Genomic DNA, 23,185 nt, shown 5'->3' on the forward strand with positions numbered 1-23,185 from the left:
GACAACTTCTTTTCGCTCAGTTGTCACACCCTTTTCGCTTGCCTAAGCACATTTATACGTTTTGTCTGGCAAAAGCAATACACACCAATACACACACACAGAGCACAACCTCCACAGAAAATAAATGCACAAAAAAAATAATAGCAAGAAAATCTCCGCCCGGCAGCCAAAAACATAAAACTTTGCGCATTCATTGGGATTTTTTTTCCCACTCCCCCACACAAACACACACTGTAGTCCCCTCCCACTGCCCTACGCACCCCACCCTTTGCCATTTTTTCTTTACTGTTGCGTTTGTTCTGTGCTCGACAATTTTCGGTTTGTGTGTGTGTGAAAAGTGTGCGCTTTTTTAATTTAATGAAAATTTTCCACTTCGCCGATTGACATTTTGTGTCTTTTGGCGCTATCTCTATACACCCAACCCTCTCTCCAGCGCCCCAACCACCGCTCAGTAACTGCTTTAGTTTTGGCGCTTGCGGTGCAAAATGTGCAAAGTTGAGCCACACACAGCAGCGCGAGTGGAGATCCACACGCCGTGGGGTTTGCAAATAAACACACAAATTTACTTTGCTTGGCTGTCGTCTTAAATGCCGCCCGCCAGCGACGGCAGCAAAAAGTCATTCCGCACGCTGCGGCGTCGGCGGCTCTAACAGTTACGCACAGTGCTGCAGCTGCACACAAAAAGTTGATGAAAAGCGAAGAGATTACAAAGAAGAGATCAAAAGAGAAACTTAGTTAAACTATCATGACTTAAATTAGCCTTAGAAAATATAAAAATAAAAATTAAAAATAATAAAAATTAAAAATAATAAAAATGAAAAATAATAAGAATTAAAAATAATAAAAATAAAAAATAATAAGAATTAAAATATTAAAAAAAAAATTAAAATAATAAAAATAAAAAAAAAATAAAAATTATATAGAAAATATTCAGATATTTACAGTTTTTTCAAAATTATTTTAAAGAATCTTATTTCAATTTTAAATTTCTAGTTAAAAATCTGAGGACATATATAAATCTTCCGGACAACTTTGTTAGTTCTTGATTTAGTTAAGCAAAATTTTGCTACATGAAGCAAAACTGAGACAGTTTAAGATATTATATTGTTTTAATAAATTTTACTTTACTGTCACACAAATGATGATTCATGACTAAAAAACAAATGTTATTGAATATGTAAAAAACTAGATGTTATCGATAACTATAAAAGCTGCTGAAATATAGTTATCGAAAATATTATTACTCTTGTTTGGTCAGCCTTTACTATTAAAATTGATAGAATTGATTTCGATGTTCTCTCATCCCAATGCACAAACAATACTTTTCGAGATTATTAGTCGAACTTAGATCATAAAGAGACGCATACATTATGATGGCATACAAATCGATAAGTTATTAATTTTGTGCGTTCACAAAAATAGTAGTGCAACTGAGTACCAAATTTTGAGATATATATATATAGCATATATAGTATTCGATAGTATTATTCATAAATAAATAAGTATAAACAAAACTGTAGATATTTTCTTCAAAATTTCCTTCAACTTTGCTCCACTGTGCGCACAGCTACTGTCACAAGTTTGGGCATTGCCTTTGTTTGGCTGCAAGTTTTTGGCGTGTAATCAAATGCATATTTGCATGCAGCAGCTTATGCACCACCCAGCACCACAACACGTTTGCCTTTTGTATAATTTTCTGCAAGACTTGCGAAAAACTTGCAAAACGGCAAACTTTCAACTGGCAGGGCAGCAAAGTATGCAAAGAAGCTGATAGCAAAGCAGCAGCGCAGAGGAGTTGAGGCAACAAATCTGAGAGTGATGCAAGTAACCAAAATCGTTAAGAGATGCAACTATATCTAAATATATAGAGAGAGCTAGGATGGAGCAACGTCATTGAACGCTGTCCGGCGAGTAAAGTCAATTAGCCAAGAGTCATAAAAGCGTAGAAGAATCGAAATTAAGTTAAGCAAATCACATTAGGCGAGCGAGCGAGGGAAGAGCTCTGAGTTAATAAGAGCGCGCGATGTAAGGGGTATCTAATGGCCTGGCATGCCATGCAGTGCACGCACATTAAATGTTATTAACGCCATTTAGAGCGTCAAAATGCAGTCAACGCATTTCTCTTGCAGTTCAATAGAATCGTTATTTAATTTTAAATGCCAAGAGGGTCGAGGCGCAGTCGGAGCTGGTCTTGCCACATTTGTTAGTTGCACAATGTAATTGTGACGTGACAATTGCAAACAGCACGTATCGCCTTGTCCAGGCTGCAAAAGCTGGCAAAGCCTTTGCGCTCTTTAAAGCGCATCAAAATTTGCCAAAGTTTACAGTTAGAGCAGGAGGTGCATAAGGTGGGGGCGCGGCTGCGAGTCTCCTTCTCGGGTACTTGCCATTTACATTCATCATCATAAGTCACTGCCCGACCAACTAGATGCAGCTAAACGAAATGAAATGAAATATTTGCCCAGCCAAGGATTAAGCAGCTACTGCAGCTGTAAATAGAGCTGTAAAGGTAAGCTAAAGCAACAGCAAGCAGCAGCAGCAGCTGAACAACTAAGAGTTGCCACGCAAAGCTGAATATAAGAAAAAAGAATTTTTACAAATATTTGATCAAATAACAGTTAATCGATAATCGATATTTATCGATTTGGTAGTTAACAAGAAAAGTTTTTAAAAATAAAGAACTTACAGATAAAGTAATATAACTAAAGCTCCTTACACTATTTACTCTATTTATTATAAATCATATAGAAAGTGTATAAATCGATATTTTAATCGATTATTGTATAATGTTATAACTTACATAAATTGCGTTTTTAAATTTGAATTCTGAGTGTTAAGGAAAAACCAAAGTGAACGCATTGAAGGCATATATATTAAAAATCTTAAAAAGTCATTAAAACGAAGAAAGTTTTAAGATCGATATATATGAATTTTGTAAAAATCAAATAAACAAGCATACATGTTATATATAAAATCTACAAGAGTTACTAGCTCTCGTCTAGTCTAACTAGACATATGATTAATGAACCTCAAGTTAACTTCCTCTCCAAGTTACGCACATTTCAACAACTATTATTGTGTACAGGGTATACAAAGCACTGGAGAATTGCTGGGAACAACAAGCTTTTCCACTTGCCAAGTCCAAAACTGTGTTGTTCTTGCTTATTTTTATGAACTTAATGAAATAAACAGCGCAACTGCGCTATTGCGCCACGTTTTGGTGGATGCAGCCGAAATGTGGTGCATAAGTCAAGGCGCTGGCGCTGTTGCTGTTGCTATTGCTATTGCTGTAGCTGTGTGGCAGGCCACCATTAACATTTGCCCCACGTACCGGCAACGCAAATGCCAACAAATGCCAGGAAATTGCCGGCATATTTAATAAACACTGGCAAAATGAAGTGAATGCTGCCTGGCATTTCGAGTCAGAGCTGAAATAAAGCGCCCAGGGACCAGTGCGACCCGCCACCCCGCACATAAATCAACAGGTTAACAGATAAGACGTTCGCTCTGTGCTCCTTCTGAGCGGCAGACGTACATTCATTAACATTAGCCAAATTACTTTGAGGCAGCACAAAATGTAGTTCCCTATTTATAGTCTACCATTTGGCAATTACATAAATAATAGCTGAAAATAAATACTCCGCCAACCTACGTGAAACGTGAATGCATACAAAGCAGCTAGCAAATAATTTAATAAGTATCTAGCTTTAGAATCCAGTTTCTCCTAATCTGGTTGAAACGTGGGAAGGTGTTGAAAATGTGGATCTACTCTTTATCTGCTTAGGTAGCTTCTTAAATAATCATATATTATGTGAGTTTAAGTCTTAAGACTTAAGTCATAAATAATCGAAACTTCATATCGATTTTAATCGATTTCAGGGTTATCGATGATTTTATATAAACACTGTAGTATCTATATCCTATATCGACTAGTGGCTAGGAATATGTAGGTGAACTGTAGGTGAATTGAGTTAGCTGACTCGGTCTGTTATCTACATTGAAATAAAAATATTTACTCTGTTTATAGAATTTCAGTATTCAATTTAAATTATAAACTCAAAGACATGTAAGCCAAGTCAAATACATTATATATATATATATATAAACATAAGAAAAAATATATTTATCGATTTTCTAGAGATATAAAAAGCTTCCATTATATATATATATTAATATATATTTTAAATAAGCAATATCAATAAAAATATATAAAACTCTGTTTGAAAAATAATTATCAATTTATAGAAAATAAAAAATATTATATTAAATCAATTTCGGATGAATCTGAATGCATGAACTATACACAAATTTAATTTCTTTGATTTTCCTAGTCAAATATATCACTTTTTAAATAAAACGAAACCCATCAAACAAAATCATAAACTTTGCATAACTCAATAAATAGAATAAAAGTGACCACAGCAACAAATAAATTTGGGCAAACGAGTTTTTGGCCAGCATCAAAGTCGGTGGCTTTTATCGAATCCCTGCAGACGAATGTCTTATTTTTGGATTTACGACTGGCGCAACTGATTGACCGCATAAGACAGACAACTATTTGATTTGTCTGAAATTGAAACTGACATTTGATAGCACGGATGACGAGAGAAGGGGCGACACTAGAATTATGGGGCTCAAATACGGATGAGAGATGGAGATGAAATGGAGTGGACAAATGGTGTTAGGGAGATTTTTGAAGGATCTGGTAATAAATGGATGCATTTGATGGCTTTCTATTAGCCTTGAACTTGTGTGGCTTACAGAGCCCGCAGCTGCGCTCAGCTGGAAAGTAATCTTGTTTGTGGCTCCGCTCGCACAGGAAATTCCGCATCCGGCAAAACTTTAAGCCGCCTTTCCGCTCATGCAATTTTAATTTGTCAAATGCAACGAGCTTGGCTAAAATTAACTGGCTGAAATTTTACAATCCACACGAGTAAGGATTAGAAGCCGGCGACATCATCAACAGCATCATCATCATCATCATCAACAGCCAAGGCAAAGGACACCGCTGGCAAGCCAGCAACGTCGAGCCACTCGAATTGGACCATTAGTTTTGACGGCATTAGTTGGCGCTCTCCATGGCCCAGACGAACAGCCAGACAAACCAGCTACCTATATAAATAAAACAGCAGCAGCGAGCCCAAGCTGAACTCGGCCCAGGACGCGACGGTCTACTACGCTCGACGCTATTCTGCCTTGGTCTGGTCTGGTTAGCTCGATCCCACGGCGAAATTATGCATGTAATAAAATGCGGCGACGCATCAGCAACTGCAACAGCCACGCCCACTGGTGCAATGTCACGCCCACTCTTGGCGCGTTCGCCCCCAAATTTTAAGTGCATTAACATAAACTGACGGCCAAGCGCAACCTCCCCTCTGAAAGCCACTAAACCAACAAGCAAAAACAAGTAAAACCGCTGCAGTGAGCTCAATCGACTGCATAATACTCGTTCGCTACAAAAAGAGCTGAGTATGAAATGGATAAGCCGCGTCTCAATTGGCCAAGTATATTAAGTAGAAATCTTTATCTGCTCAGCTTTAAACATATATAATCAGACTATATATATCATCTAACTATATATATGTATATATATATCAAAGTTGAACTCTTTAGTCGCTAAACAAACAGATAGACAAAACCAATATACTCTCTTTTTACTTTTTAACGCGCATAAAAAGATAAATAAACTTTTGTGGGCGGCTGAGCGCGGGCGTTCAACGTGGATGGGGCTTGCAGCTGTAGGGCTGATGAGTGCAACGACTTGACAGCGTCAACAGCATCGACAACTGACTTCGAGAAGTGTGCGTGAGCAGCGTGAGTCGTGAACGATATAAGTAGAAAAATATGGCAAGAATAAAAAGTCAACTAAAAAATAATTATTATTTAAAAAGGATTAAAATTGCATAAACCTTTCAAAAACTTAAGATATATTAAGGAATTTGTAGGGTATTCAAAAAGTATTCCATATGAAAGCCTTTCGAATACAATGCGCTTAGTATATAATACAGATATATAGCATTTTTGAAGGAAATAAAAAAACAGTTAATTAAAATGTAATTTAATTTAAATTATTTATATTGAAAAAAAAAACAAATATTCCCTATTTCTAATATAATATATTCCCTATTTATTAATATAAGTTCCCAGATTCTTTTTAAACTCGCTTTCACATATTATATTTGTTTAAACTCAGCTTTTGTATAATGTTTCTCTGTTTATCTTCCACAATTTATTTTATGCATTTTAAAATTCTAGCTTTGAATCTTTGATTATCAATAATTTCAGTTAAAATGTTCATTTTTTAATAAAAAATTTAATTTTGGACTCTAGAAAAGTGGACTTCAGTGAAGCTTAAACCTAATCATACTTTACTTCAATTTGTCGTGTCACGCTGTCATCTCTAATCGATACAATTTGACAGGAAGCGTTTTGCCCGCACAGACATGACGGCGTTTTAGACAGGAAGCGCGTCTAGGTGCTGTCTGTGTGAGTGCGTGTGTGTGTGTGTGTGAAAGGCATTAACAGACTCGTAAACTGCCAAGTCGCTTGTTATGTTGATTACATCAACCAACCGCGCGCGAACTACCAAAAAATAAACTGAAGACTCAAGAGTTGCACTTGAAAATGCAGCACTAAAGCGAGCAGCTAAAAGGGGCAAGTAACAAAATGTTGTCCAGCTTTTTTTTTCATTTTTTTGGCAGCATTTAAAGTTGCTGCTGCGCCGCATTGCATGCAACATTTGGCGCTCTTAGCTGCTGTTGCGTACGTGTCTGTTGAGAGTGCTAAAAAATAAACACATACGTATACAAATGCCAAATAGTTGGCAGTTTCTGGTGCTGCAGCAGCAGCAGCAGCTATTGCCAATTGCGTCCACCCTAACAGCTGCAGCAACTTTAGCTGCAAGAGTTGAAAGTTGAATGCCTGACAAATGCCGCGGCAATGCACCCGCTGCAGCAAATGCCACAGCTGCCACGCCCATCTGACCCCCTAGCTAAATAAAAAGTTTTGCTCACGCAACAGTCGATCTCTCTCTCTCCCTCTCTGTCTATCTCTTTGTGGCAAAATCTGCTTTTGTTGGTATTGTTTTTTGGTTGCAAATTTATTGGAACATTTGCCACGCGCGCCACTTTTATCTTTCATCTTTATCTGGGCGGGTTTCTTTATTTATCTGCCACGTTAAATTTACTTTTCGCATCTCTAGCTGCTGCTGCTGCCGTTGCTGCTTTTCATAATTTTTCGCCTCGAGGCCAAATTGTCGTCTTTATTTGCAGCATGGAAATGCTTGCAGTTCCTTCTTCATTTTCATTTCCATTTTCTGTTCTTTTTTGCGCTCATTCAAACCATTTCGCATTTCCATTTCAATGCACATCAGCAGCAGCAGCAGCAGCACCAGTCGCAGTTGCAGCTAAACGTGGCAAACGTTTTGAGATTTCCAATTGCTCGCCCTTTTGCCATGACATTTGCGATTTTCCGCACATTTTGTATTTTATTGAACTGTTTGTCACAGCCAGCGCAAGTGCTTTAAGCCAGAGCCACGAACCACGAACCACGAATCTCGCAGCCATTCGTTCATATGTTATCATATAAGCATGTCAACTTTATGAAAATCAAATGGAAATAAAAGCGAACAGCGCCCATAAACAATCATATGGCAAGTAAGCTTTCAAGCCAACCATAACAGAGAGCAAGTAAGCAAAGCATTTCCAGCTCTAAATACTCTAACTTATATAAATAAAGAATTATTTCTACAGAATATATATAGAACAATTTCTATATATATTCTTTTAATTATATAAATAATTTAAAATATTTATATAGAGATTGCTTGCGTTATTAGCAGATCTATATAAATGTATTCGATTTTTTAGATATTTAGATAGTTTCTTGAAGATGCTATATCTGACTATTTGAAGAAGTAAATCTATAAGAATAAGATTATCATTACAAATTTCTTAAATTACATGAATACAAAATTACTTCAAAATATTTAGAGAAAATAACAATATTTTTTTAATTTAATTAGTGAAGTAAATTTATAAGAAAACTATACGAAATAATGATTCTATTATATCCAGTCCTATATATTATATATAATTAATATTGAAATATCACAGAAACAGAAATCTGTGTTAAAAAGCTCTGAAGCTGAGAGAATTTGCAGTCTTAATGCTCTTCAAAAACAAAGAGAATGATCTGATACCTGATCTTCACATGAAGATAAAACAAGTAAAAGATTTATCAACACTATATCTTAATATATCTATATATCAGTCGGAAATTCTCATATAAAAGTGATCTAGCAGCAAAGCTATTAACACATTTGATGACAAAAATATAATGCCCTCAACAAGACGCATAACTAGCATAAAGCTTCAAAAATGTGGGCGCATATGGTTGGGTGGCTGGGCGTGTCAGCTGCTTAGCCAAGAAGCCGAAATGGCTAACTGTGCGACTGCAGTGGAACTTCATAAAAAGAAGAGCAGAGAAAAAAAAAAGCATCAGAAGAAACACACAAAAATGTATGAAATACTTTTACGACTTTCGAAGACATTTTTACAGCTCGCTGGCAAGTTTTCTGCTAACGATATGCGATATGCACGGCAAAAGCCGGATGCGGAGCAACTGCAGCTGGAGTTGGAGTTGAAGCTGTAGCCGCATTCCAAAGCTAAACGACAGTCCAGTTGTGTCCAAGCTTGAATGCATGTCGCATCATAAAACCGAAAGTCATTTCGCACAGAACGTGCCTCCAAGAAGCCAAACTCATTGCAGCCAATAATAATTCCAATTGTAGTGCAGTGACAATTTCTTTTCTCTCTCTATATTTATATATATATATATATATATCTATGCTCGCTTATAGAGTGAAAAGAGTATATTGACTTAAAAGCATCTGCAAGCTAGCTCGGGTATAGCTTCATTTGCTAAAGTATTTGCAACTTTTGGATACGCCCGCTAAAGGCGTGGCAAATTGGTATTAGACTATAGCTTCTACAACTATATATAGCTCTATATAGTACCGCAATGACAACATCTGTTAAAGTTCCATATTTCGCCTGTCTACTCTCTAGATAGACCAACAAATTTTATGCCTAATCAGATCTAGCTATCTAACCACTTCACAGTATATACAAGTATTATGCAGTTGGTTATGCCCGACAGCTGCATTCCACCTTGTTGTCTTCTACAACTTTTGCAAGCAGGATGCGCCCGCTTACTAGGGTACAATGTACCCAACAATGGTCAGCAGCAGCAGTAGCAGCGCTTTTATTGCCCAGCGTTTGGGATTTTAAGTGCAGCGGCAGCAGCGTACCAAAAACATTATTTGGTCAATGTAGACGACATGACGCGGCCATTAAACGCAACAAATAAGCAAACAATGGCTAAAACTTGCAGCGGGCAGCAGCGGCAGCAGCAGCAGTTGTGGGTTCAACTCCACGCCTCCACGCCAAAAATTAGTAAAGTGCTTAAGCGACAGCGGGAGACCGAAAATGTTGTAAAAGTCCAAAAGTTTCTTAAAGCTGATGCTTCATATTTAAAGAAGAAATACAACCCACATGTCTGCACTGTTTAGGGAGCGCAAACAGTTGAGTGCACTGCTTGCAGCACTGCTTGAAATGAACTGAGTTGCGTTTATAATCGATTGTTATCGATCAAACCAAATAACTCTTCGAATAAGATTAAGGAAACATATTAATAATACATAATTCTAGACTCGAATGATTCAATGCGAAAATTAAGTCGTATTTAGCGAGATATTGTGGTTCCCAATGGCCGCAAGTTTCTAGACATTGGATTTGAATTGATCGAAGTAACACAAAAAGCTAGTGAAATGTATAGATTATTTAAAATGTACTTGCAGCTGAGAAGTTTTGCTGCCCACACAGATCGTATGATTACTGATATAATAGTGATGTGATCGATAACGATAACAATTTTTAAGACATATTTAAATTATGTTGTTTAAGAAACCATACAATAAAACATGTGCGTAAGAAGTGCCGTATTTTTATAAGCTGAACTCACTGCAAGCTTCGTTTCCGGGTATCTCTTAGTCGAACACACCCAACTCTAGCACTTTTGCTTTGTTCTACCAGAATTTAATCAAAACTTCGCGATTTATTAATGACAAATTGCATTATGATTATTATTACTGTCAAGCAAACGTTTATTATGTCAATTATGGCGCTTGGCCAAGACACAAAGAAGCCTGAATTGCAAACCCGTTCCACAATCTGCTAAATGACCATTCAGCTAACTATGGCGCACGATAAATTATATATAATTTGGATACCTTATTTCTGTGGTCCATGTAAATTAATGACGTATAAATTAGCGAAGCATTAGCAGTAAGAATTAATATTAATTCAAATAGAAATTCACAAGCTCAAAATATATTTTATTTGCCAAGACAAATATGCAAAGAATTGATAAATCAATATATAGTAAACATTATTGGCAAATTAAAAGAAATTGTTGTTTAATTAGTCAAATAATTAGCTTCATAATTATTTTCTTCTACAAACTTGTTTTCTACAAATTTGTTTTAATTACTTTTTAATTGTACTTTAATTGAATCTTATTTGAATGAATTTTTTTTATAATTGGCTCCTACATACTGATTAGATTAGACTTGACTAATTAGCTTCAATAATATATGTAAACTAATACACTAATTTAATGATGACGGAATAACGAAATATAAAAAAAAATATAGATAAAGTTGAGCTGCGAAAGTTTTTGGGCGCTGAAGCAGAAACCGCCTAGAGACACAGCCAAAGCTGTCCGTAACAATTTATTTATTTAGTTTTTGCAGAAAGCTAATTAGCAACTAAAGTGAAATTAAAGCAAAGCCAGGCAACGACAATGGACTTATGCAGCAGGACACGCAGCAAGTGGACGAGTTGGAGTTGGGGTTGGGGTTGGCTAACGGTGTGCTACAACTAATTAAATGCAATAAGCAAGCTGGCAGCAGGACACGCCAGGATATGGCAGAACACGGGCGTGACAGAAAGCGTTGGAGGATATACAGTAAGAAAGTATTGAAGATTGAATACTCTTGCAGACATCTATAAGATTTGCTATTTATATTTATCATAATATAGATATGATGAGGAGATTTTACAGCTTTGTTGTGAGGTGCTATGGATATTGCAAGAAATTTTGCTGTTTTTTTGTAAGAAAAAATATTTCATATCTCAGTTCTTGAGAGTTGATATTGCAAAAGCCTGATATTTATTATTTGATCAATAAAATAGTAGTTTGATGATATAGAAGATTGCTTGCTTTGTAGTTAAGCTGAGTGTTCATGGACTCTAGTTTTACTGGCTATAAAGTTATTTTCTATCGATAGCGAAGACGAATAGTAACAAAAATAATGAATGGCTGAGTTCTTAAAATAACTCTACGAACAAGCTGTGCACATTTTGGATTGTTTATACTTTTTGTAGATTAATAATAATCAACAAAGTCATGACTTGCTAAAAAAATATGATTTTAATTAGTCAGATTGGAGCGGATTGGAGATCTCTAAGCATGAATATTGCTTATAGAACAATTTTCTTTGTAAGATATGAATATCCTATAGTTATGCAATGCTTAGAAGAAGCTTGTTTACTAGGTCGGAAGAGAATATCAAAGATTCATTTCATTTTTGACATACATCAAATCTGCTTTCTATAGTAAAGTTAGCCTTATAAAGAGTTTCATATAAGAGTTCAGCTAAACTTATAGCTCTCTACTTCATAGATAACAAATTTCACAGCAAAACTCTGATACCCCGTTGCAAGAGTATACAAAGCGTAGCGAGTGACAACTTTATTTTGATGCGGAAGGACATTAACAGGACGCGGTAGTTGAGAGACGGAAATGGAAGTACGCCCGTACGCTTATGCTACGAGGCACAAACTAACGACGAGAACGCGTTTTAATTTGTACATTAAAGTAATTAGTTTAATATTAGTTAGCTGCAGTTAGTTTTAATGAACAAGCGACTAAAATAAAAAGAAACTAATGCCGTTAGTCGTGCACTTACCGCTCTTAAAGGTGGCCATCAGACGCTCAGAGTCGGCGCCATGCTGGCATTCGAACAGTGAAGTCTCGAGCAGATCGTCAGGCCGATAGCCAAGCAAGGCGAGCATTCTAAAGATAAAATATTGGAAAATTAGCTAGAGTATACGGCAAGGTATTCATATAACTCGGCTCACTTGTCATCCACATAGGTGAACTTCATGTCCAGACTGTGCTTGGTCAGAAATGTGCTGGTGCCCAGCGGTATTTCAATGTTTGAAGGATGCGGTATGGGCCGACCAATCGCAATAAACACGAGCTCTCCTTTGCCATTCACGCGCAAATGTCCGGTTATGTGAATAACCTGCAACCGAATGGAAAACGTTTATTAGAAATCAATTATCGTAAGCGATTTATTGTTCCAGCGATCACCTTGTAGGAGGCGCTTTTGATGTTGATGCTGCGCCCACGACTGGTCAGAGTGCACTTCATGCGCACGAACAGATCACGATGATGTGTGCTAATGCCCGATTCCACTAGCTGCTCATCCTTGATCTTACCAACAATGCCTTTGCGTTTGAGATTAAGAGCCTCTTTAATCTCAGCGTGATCGCACTGATGCGTATACTCCCAAATCTGTTGACCCAGCGTATCAATCTGTGAAAAAACAACTTTGAATTAATAACAAGTCGATTTGACTATATCGCTTACTTTACCTTAGTTATGCCCAGATAGTCTATTATGTTTTCCGAGACATAGATGACGTCGCCCTCATTGGATAGCACCAGCAGAAAGCCATCCATGGTTTGCTTCAAGAGTTCACTGGCCTCGGCACACTTTAGCCAATCCTCTTCAAAAAACTCCACTTTGGGCTTCACCGCATTGCCTTCGGGCACTGTAAGATATTGATTTATATATATATATCAATGTATAGTATATATATGATAATGTATACATGCAAATGAAGCTTACAAAACTTTAGCATCTGACGTATCTTGAGTTGGGCAATTGTAATTCGCATTACAGATGCCTTGTCCAGCTGATTGACGTCTTCGGACTTCAGCGGCAATGCCATGGATAGATCCATAAATATTTCCGTCTCCTTGGAGCGACGGCAGCGTGCCGCATCCCGTGACTTTTCCTTGCGCTTTTCATTATTCCTGCAACGATTAAGTATGCGAAAAATGTTAAATGGAAAACGCCAGATCTGAACCGAATCACGTAGACCACTCTTGACGTCGTTACATTCAGTTCGCAAAAAATTTACATGGCACTCGGTAACTATTGGATCGGAGAGGTGCGTCGCGAGGAGCAAAGCAAAATGCGTATATTTCAATTGTTGCGATTTGTTGCGTTTTTATTAGATTTGATTCAATTGGCGCGGCCAGCGAGCGAACATAATTTTTCAATTGAGCAAAGCATTCGCTAAAAATTTATTGGCAAGGCGAAGGTGGCAAAGTTCATGGCAGCAGCGCCAAGCACTCGACCGAGCGGAGCGAACAAACCCTATAAAAATTGGTATAAATCGACTTTAAATTGATTCGAAAATATTTCATATATGTTTCATAAATGTTTGCCATTCCTTATATATAAACCAAATGCTTTATTCACAAATAGAACCAATTCTAATATTGTTTTTGAAAAATGAAATAAAAATTATAATAAAAACTATTTTTATTTTCATTTACATTACTTCAAGAAAAAATGGTGATACATAAGATTCCATTTAAGTAATAACAGAAAAAATGAATATGCAACATTTAGGCGTAGAATCGATATAGTTAAAAAGCTTCAGATATCGTGAAAATAATAACAGAAGAAAATAATAATATAAAACATATTTTGGATAATGAATTTTTAAAATAATGAAGATTAACTAAATAAAACCACAGAGAACTTGGAACTTATAATTTTTTACAATTTCTGGCAAATTTATATAAAATTTTAACGTCTCGCAACCAGTTTTTAATTAATTTTTTATAAAATATTTAACATCCACAAATGATGAAAAATCAAATTAGAAATTAGAAATAAAAAGACAAAAAAGCCAATCAAGTATAAAGTATTATAAAAAAGGTTTTTGATTTAAAAAAATATTGAATGCAAATTTAATAAGGACACGGAAACATTAAAACAACAAACAAAGGAGAAATATAGAATCTTATAGTTGAAGTTCTATAATAAGAACTTTTTTTGCCTGCTGAACATTCATTAGCTTTGCCTTACACACAAAGGTTGCCCTTTTCATTGACGTAGCGCATTATAAAATATTATCAGAGACTACAAAGTACGACAAACACAATATGTGCTTAAGAACCTTTCACTTTTAGCTGCCCTCCAACGCTGTGGGCCTGCATCAGCGCCGGCCAAGTGGGTGTGCTTAGTGGCTTAAGATAACCAAGAGCCAGGCTGACAGGGCATTAAGTAATTAGATAATAATGAGACAAAACCTTGGCACCATTGAGGCGAAATAATACCCACAAACAGCAACAGCAACAGCAACAACATCAACTGCAACAAAAATCACATAAAATGGAAATTTTTATTACTGATCTTTAATACGCGCGTTAAGTGGGGGAGTTCATCACTGCAAAGTGAACGAACCAAGCAGGTTTTTTTTCAAGGGTATTAATCAGCCTTAAACAGTATTAAGTATTATGCAGATAAGAAAGTATGATGTTTATAAGAAAACTAAGCTAAACAAACAAATAAGTATGCCCAATGTCTTATCAATTGGGCCACGAAAATAGACAAAGAATAATAGTTCACATGACAAATTGAAATGGTGTGGCAGTATATGCGCTTTATACTATATATATATTTGATATATGTATACTATAATCATTTTAGAGTACACTGACCTCACACAAACAACAATTTTGATTATAGCCAATTTCTGACTAAAATATACTATATATTTCATATGGTTTGCCAAGAAAAACTCGTGAGCTGTCGCTAAAAACTAAAACATTCAATTAATTACTAGCTAATGATCGTCATAATGTTCATTATGCTCATAAGCATGCGAAATAGGGTCAAACGAAATAAAACTATTTTAATGATTATATAATGATTTTTGCGGGCATTATGGCACGTAGCTAAGCGCGAAATATTCACGGAAATTTGCTGAACATTTTGTGAAATTCTAAAAGAAATTAAAAAAAATGTTTGTCATAAAACATAGAAAAAGAATTAATTATCAGCCTGCGCGGCAGAATAAAGAAAATATCAGTATTCGGCTATAGTCGACTACACAATGCTCGCTCAACAACTAAATATCTTAGGACTTGCCGCATCTACTCATAGCTCTCTCTAGAACTCTGGAGAGTCTTACACGAGCTTAACAATCCAAACTTGTGACAGCTGGCATTCTAGCTATTCAACAGTGAAGTATATATAGCTTTCCCTCTTTTCGAACAGTGCCAACTATATAACCTAGTTTTATTTATTGTGAGTTACTATATTCGAGTGTGTATTTGAAACTTCAAGTCTCTGCCATTAGCAACAACCCTAAAGAGCGTATCTAATACAATTTTCAACACTTAATCAAATGAGGCATCAACGAGTTGACTTTACTCAACTCATGAACAGACGAACGTAAAGCAGTCTTAATATTGCTTGAAATCAATATACCTGCTCTTCACGTCATGAACGAGTGTAAAGAGAAGAAAGCAAAACAAAACAACGCCGGCGACGAGCTCTTGACAACAAGCGTTACATGTCACAGATGTGCGAGCTACTTGCCACGCCCACAGCCCTATTCTATATTTCTTTTGTATAGAGCTTTACGTGTCAGCCAATGCCTCGATATCAGTTAGACAGACAGAAAGAACGAAAAAAAAGAAAGACAAGTTATTTCATCGCATTACGCATACGTCGTGTAGCCAAACAAAATGACAGACTAAAACTGTTTGTAAGACTCTTCAGCTATTTGTAATTCCTTGTTCCAAAATGGCAATTGGCAACAAATACATGAGTTTCGAAAGGTTTCTCGAAAACTCTGACAAACAAATGCGAATGCGAATGTGAATGCTCTGCACATTTATTGATAAAACATTCCTTTACGTTGCCGACTGCTTATAGAAAGACAACTAGCAGATACCCCGTGCTTAGAAAGCACTCATAACTTAAACCATATTAATATAATGGAATCTAATCAGACTAAACTACACACAGGAAGTGAATGCTTCGGCTTTGACTTTAGTTAATCTTCATTGGGTTGCGACTCTTTTTAAACTGAACTACTGAAAGGAGTAATAATTATATTTTAACTATATATAACTATAACTAAAGATTAACAAAGCAATGAGTAATCGGCATACGTCAGAAAAGTTAGCTATTCGAAGTTCGAGAGACTCTGGAAAGTTGACTTTTTTATATCTTGTTTTATTGTTGATTAGCAATAATTAACAAAGTCTTGACCTCGAGACTGCTAATTTAATGTATATATAAAACTTTATGGAATACAATAGTATTTATTATAAACAATACTTTATTGAATTTTTTTATAATATATACTATAAATCAATGTTATGCCTCACAAACTGAAGGCTCTTCATCAATGAATAAATCGGAAGAGTATATAAAATGTGTAGTAATACAATTTTGTATCTCAATTTGAATTTTATAAGATATTCATAGTATAACATAATAATATTGTTATACTATTAATAAGCGCAATTAAATTCTAGAAATATTTTGAGTTAAAAAATCTTTTGATGCTGATAGAGCGAAAAGAATTTTAAATATTTGTAAGCTAAAGTATATATATATATATATATATATATATACACGTCGTGTCGTAATACTGCGAAATTAAAGTAGAGTCCGTTTTCTTAGTTTTCCAATGTCTAGAGTTGTTGTAAAAATATTGTCCAAGTAAATTCGAGTCTTAGCAACGCGCTTTTTATTTTTGAATTGTAGCCTCAAATGACAAAGAGAGAGAGAGAGAGAGAGGGACAATGATAGCTGTTGCTGAATGTACTCCCGCGTGTTGCTAAGTGAGACTGAGATGGCTAACGAAGCCTTTCAGAGAAGTGACTAGAAATTTTCTTTCTAACAAGTAAGAAAGCTCTAGTCGGGGTGCTCGACTAAGAGGTACCCTGATCCCAGTCCTATCTGCGTTTATTAATATTTTCCGTAGTTAGTATCGAGTATTCAAAAAAAAAAAAGAAAACAAATAAAAAACGGCATTACGAGACCAGGATTCTCACCTGGATTGTTTGCGCAACATGCACCAACTCTACCAACACCGCCACTTCATAATTAAACAAATAAATAACAATAAAAAACGTCACATCACCGCGCGAGGCTTGAACCCTGGACCTACCGCTAATGGGCGCCGTCTCTACCAACGCAGCCACTTCACTGCTTATATGTTGCAAACTTAAACTTCGAATAGCAGCTAATAATTCAGCACAATTCAATCGCAATTTGACTTGACCTGCGCGTGCTATACACCTACAAAAAAGTTTCAAGTCTCTAGCTCTTATAGATGCTGAGATCCACGCGTTCACACATACGGACAGACGGACGGACAGACAGGCGGACAGGGCTCAATCGACTCGGCTTGTCGTCCTGATCAAGAATATGTATACTTTATGGGTTCAGCCACGCCTCCTTCTGCCTGTTGCATACATTTGCACAAAACCATTATTTCCCACTTTCAATGGGATCAAGGTACAAAAATGTTCATTGCGAAAGACAAAACTCAAAATTACAATAGAAAATAATCAATTTACCACAAACCCGTCATATACATTATATACATATATCTATAGATGCATGCACAATCGTTGAGTATATGCAGAATTCGTGTCTTATTTAGCCCCTATATTAAACAGAATAACGTGAATATAATAAAACTAGTTTCCACATAAGACAATGGCTGGTTCCATTAAAACTATACTCCATAATAAAACGCAATCAACATAAAGCTTTAGTATGCACTTTAAACATCATTGTACAATCCATCTGTCTACATATATATTTATATTTAATCTTCGAAATTTTCCAAATTATTATTCCAACTTAACATTTCATGAATTATTATAATAAATTGCATTTTAAAGAGCTTCGCACAATCGCAAAAAATCAACAATAAATAAATGCTTTTGTTATAAACATTTCGACAATTCAAGTTCATAAAAAGCAAGCAGTTCGAACGTATTGGATCGTAACACCTTATCGCCATGCCCCGCCCCACAAGCGAGCGACTTTGATTATGCATGCTAATAGCCTGCTTAAGCGACTGGCAGGGTAAATGCGGGACGCATGCGGTTGGGGTATTCATTAAAACAGAAGTGAATTGCTTTTAAATATTCACAAAGCGACTGCAGTTGCTTGTTGTTGTTTTATTATTATTTTCTGTCTTTTTGCTTTTGTTATTTAATTGTTGTTGTTGCTTTGAGCGTTTCCGGCTGCGCTCAATGGCAATAGCAGCAGACTTAGGGCATGAACTGAGCACGTGCGCTATTATATGGAACATATATTTATACATATGTAAGTATTTATATATATACAAAATAATGTAACGAAATCTTTGTATATGCATAGTTCCAGACGATATATATAAATATACACATTTATAGAGCAAACTTATTTGCATATACCCATAAAACGTTCTATCAACGGCATCTTAAATAGTTCAAAGCTTTTAAAAGAGCTCTACACGTATTAACAATCAAAGCTTTTACTGCAAATAGAGTGCATAAGTGTTTAAAAATTAAATTTATTCATTTAATTTAGTTTAAAAAAAAATGAATTAAATTTAAGTTTTCTATAAGCTTCTATAAAATTATCAAATCAAGCAACAAAAATAAATATGCATTAAAATAAACACAAAATAAAATTTTAATACACAAATTTGTTTATGAATAAATATATGCCTTAGGGTCAGCAATTAAAACAAAAAAAAATAATAAATCGTATTTGAGCACAGCTCTAAGCCTCAGTTTCAGAGCCAAAAGTCTGAGTACAGCTTACGTTAAGTAATTGCAAATATATAAAAACATATATATATATATATATATATATATATGTTTATGTACATTAATGGAGCTTGGGGATATTGCAATAGATAAGCAAATATTATGGCTAAACGTGCGGCTCGTTTGCGGTTTGCTAAACGTAAATAAATTCTGTGCAAAACACGCGCAAATGAGAGGCTCAACTAGGCACACAAACAGAGCGAGGTGTGTGTGTGTGTGTGTGTGTTAGATACGAAAGACTCGCACGCCGACGGCATGTGAAATGAGAATTGTAAGCAACTACGTCAATCGCAAAGCAATTAATGATACTTTCTTTTTGTTTTTTTTTTATACAAAAAAAATATATATATAATAAAAAAATTTTAATTTTTAATAAACTTTGAAAGTGAATTTAAATTTCAAAATATACATTTATATTACATATGCTGCAAACAGAACCAACTTGATCAATAGCTCAGACGACACAACAATGTTGGTCGAAAACTATTTGCACAAAAATTTAGTGTAGTATTTGAGTTAAGAATCCATGATTAAATCCATATTTAGCTCAACTGCAGGGTATTTCGTCGTCATGCGCCACATAAGAATCATTAAATCATTTCATGCTTTAACAATAGCCATCAATATATGCAGGCAGCTATCTAATTTGCTACCAAACAATTTGTTATGCCTTTGTTTTTTACTGTGGATCATAATTCTTATCAACGAGCGATAAAAATGGCTTTGATTTCCATTTATTCTACATAGATAATTAATTAATATATCGCAATATATTTAAAAAAAAATTTTAGAGCTTAGCAAAGGCTTTTTTAATATCACAAATAAATGTTTTTACTAAGATTAAGCTGAGTCAATAACAAAATTATGTAGAAATATGCCTTTATATGCATATATAGAATATATATATATGTATATATAGAAAGAAAATATATATTATATATCGTAGAATTATTTGAGCCAATTATTATTATTTATAGAATGTGTAAATAGAAACTAAGCCAGCTACATTTTATGGCCCATTTATTATAGTATGAATTTGGTCTTTACCATTCAATCTTCGATAAATTCCCATGTAGAACCAAACATATGTTCCAAGTTTCTCAACTTTGGTTACTATAGCTTTCGAGCGAAAGCAAACAGCACATGGGTCACATGTTCTTCCAAGATAAAAAATATATTTTGAAGTTCCGTTTTCAATTGGTTCAAGAGAACATAAATGAATCTATAAAAAATAGTCTCAAAGTTATTTTCATTTGTCTTTGCTCTAAGTCAATGTGAAGTATACGACTAGAAGATGCTCTGGATTTAAGTTAAATTTTTACCATATGTACATTAGTCTCTAGCTCATGGCTAGATTGATCAACTGTTGATTCTAATTATACATAATATATAATGTTTAAACATACATTTTAAACATACATTTTCAGATATATATTTTCAGCCTTTGTTCTTCTATTAAATATTTTGTTGGCCTACATAAGTCTCAAGCTCTAATTGGTTCTGAGATTGACACATTCATACATACGGGCGGATTAGCTCTTGATTCTCATCAAGACAATATACACTTTATACATTTTAGCAATTTGCCATCATATTTGAGATATACCCACTAGCCAGCTGCAGTTATTGCAGGGTATGAATATGTTTGTGCAGGCACATAAATATGCGCATACATATGTCTAAATGTGTATAATAATAGTACATTGAGCGCGATAAGAGGTGCGCCCACTCTGGCTACTTAGCTCTTCGTGTGTGATAAGCGGCCAATGCTGTCGCTTACCGCTTCGTTATGGAGTCTAGAACCTAGCGGACTATCAGATAGTCTAAAATATATATAGATATATATATATAATATATGAACAACCGACCAATACATTTGTATATATTTTTAGGTGCATTTAAGACTCTCCTTAGGGTAGCATAAAAATTCTTAGAATTTTTGAAAAAATTATATATGTTCCGTTTGTGGCTATTCGAATGATAAATACCCTGTAGACAACTGAACACCAATTGTGCTAACCTCGCGCAACATCTTCTCTCCTCACTCACTTTATATTTTGTACTGTGATGAAATTTGGCAGATCAACCTTATATAACAAAGTATGGTTAGGTCTATGAACTGCTCTAATTTCTGCACTTACATAAAATCCTCGATATCCACAAACTGCGTAAATTGACATGGCTCCGGTTGGCTCGCACCGTAGCCATAACACTGCTCATAGCCCCACGGCTGATTGCCGCGACAGGGCACAGAAATGTTAAGCAGTTGAAGACCTGGACGTGCATAGGGCAGGCTCGACTGCTGACCGTAGGCCGGCGGATATGGACAATAATCGGAGGTATTTCGCTGGTAGGGATGAAAGCGCGTCGCAGACGAAGATGAAGTCATTTCCAGGCTCGAGCAGTCGTTGTACAAGCCAGCACCACCAGCATAGGCGACCGTTGATGGTGCTGTTGTCGGGTTGTTATAGAACCCACCATTATTGAAATTTACGGCGGGCTCATTGATGAGCCTACGGCCGTAAATCAGACCATCAACCGAATTTTGTTGCTGTTGTTGTGGTTTAATGTCTGGCTCGTAGAAACAGTTGGCATCGTCGCCATAAAAATTATTTTCAGTGCACGAAAAATCACAGTTTTCCCACGAGTTGCATGAATTAAACATTTTAATTTTCAATAACAAATGGCCCAAGCCATGACACACGAAACGCACAGAGATACCAACTTAGGCACGATTAAATCAAATTTCTGAAGAACTAAAGAACCGTTTGAAAAGCACAATTAAAATGAACAGAAAATTCTAATAGCATGAAATTCATATTTATAGGAGTTCGCAGCGCAAATAGCAATATCAAGACTGATAGCAAAAGCACCCCCACACTCACACACTCATATGTGCACTGCGAGAAATATCATAGCAATTTTTGCACTTTCGTAAGGTGTAAATATTGTTAGAGTTATGTAAAAAATTATACTTAAAATTATGTAAAAGAAAAGCATAATACTTTCTTCTCCTATTTTTCTTTTAAATTTAAAAAAACAAATTTTTTTATTTTTTAATTTTTTTTTATTTAAAAAAAATTTTTTAAATTTTTTTTTATTAATTTAAAAAAAATTTTAATTTTTGTTTGGAAATTTTTGTGCTTTATTCAGGTGTTTTTTTACTTTTTCAGTTAAGCCAGTCAATTGAGTTGATTATTGGGGAGCTTAGTTCAAAATTACTTCAATAAACTCCAAATACTACACCTTTTCTGCCAGTGTATGTCATGAAAATCCCTAACAACAACACAGCAATTGGAAAGAGTGAGTCGCTTTCGATGAACTTCACAAAAGTTGGTACAAAAAACACCGTACTAAATGCTAGACATTAACATCACTTATCAGTCGCTATCAGCACAACAGATAGCTGGCCGAAAGAAAGAGACACAGATAGAAAGCGAGTGAGATAGCGTTAGCTGTTGATAAGATAAAAGACAAAACAACAAGATACACGATGCCCGCTTCCAGCCAGGCCAATTATTCATGTGCGAATTGACCAGAGATAAGGCAAAACTGGCTATAAACAAATCAAAAAAACAAAAAGCAAAGAGTAGAAAAAATAATAAAACAAATTAAAAGTGGGCACATATGAATTATATACTTTTGCTTGATTAACTTGGCCAAAAGCGTTGCATACTCTACAGCGCAGTGAACCTTTTGCTATCTCTGTCTATCTAGCTAATTAACTCACTCGCCATCACCCTCCTTCTCTCCCTCTCTCTCTTCCGGTCTCCCTCCCATTCTATTTCATTCTGATAATTCGCTTTGCTTATCTATGAAGGACTCTGTTCTAACAAAATATTTGCATACGCAGCCAAACTGCAGCAGCTTTCTAGTATACTCGCTCACGAAGTAAAAGGAGTATATGGGTTTTGTGATATATTCATATGACTGTCTTTATGTACAGATCAGCCTTAGATTAGGCATCCACTTTCTGGTATCATCTACCAGATAATCCAAAAAACTGTATGGCGAGCGAGTATTCTGCGGTCGGTGGCGCCCTACTGTACTGTCTCTACTTGTCTCATATGCTTCATAAATTAAATAAAGCTAACAGTTTACAAATCAAAAAAAAAGGGCTCTTAACTTTAGTTGCGCGAAATCCGACTCGTCTTTTATGCCAACCACCGTTGCCAGCTCAGATAACATAA

General features: G+C 35.5%; 1 protein-coding gene across 3 annotated transcripts in view; it reads right to left on the minus strand.

The window, feature by feature from the left end:
- Window positions 1–23,185, minus strand: part of LOC111594630 (protein similar) — a 100,841-nt gene that overhangs the window by 70,340 nt on the left and 7,316 nt on the right. For 2 of the 3 annotated variants that reach the window (XM_023308024.2, XM_023308023.2), the window contains exons 3-7: window positions 12,979–13,166; window positions 12,723–12,901; window positions 12,439–12,663; window positions 12,204–12,370; window positions 12,032–12,138 (exon numbers count right to left, since the gene is read on the minus strand). In XM_023308024.2, the coding sequence (XP_023163792.2) occupies window positions 12,032–12,138; window positions 12,204–12,370; window positions 12,439–12,663; window positions 12,723–12,901; window positions 12,979–13,166 (866 nt within the window). Of the gene's footprint in view, window positions 1–12,031; window positions 12,139–12,203; window positions 12,371–12,438; window positions 12,664–12,722; window positions 12,902–12,978; window positions 13,167–21,136; window positions 21,763–23,185 lie in introns of those variants that run through there. The other variant, XM_023308021.2, reaches the window with a different exon arrangement.

The sequence above is a fragment of the Drosophila hydei genome, unplaced genomic scaffold (genome assembly GCF_003285905.1).
Source record: "Drosophila hydei strain 15085-1641.00,03,60 unplaced genomic scaffold, DhydRS2 tig00008119-arrow-pilon, whole genome shotgun sequence".
NCBI lineage: Eukaryota > Metazoa > Arthropoda > Insecta > Diptera > Drosophilidae > Drosophila > Drosophila hydei.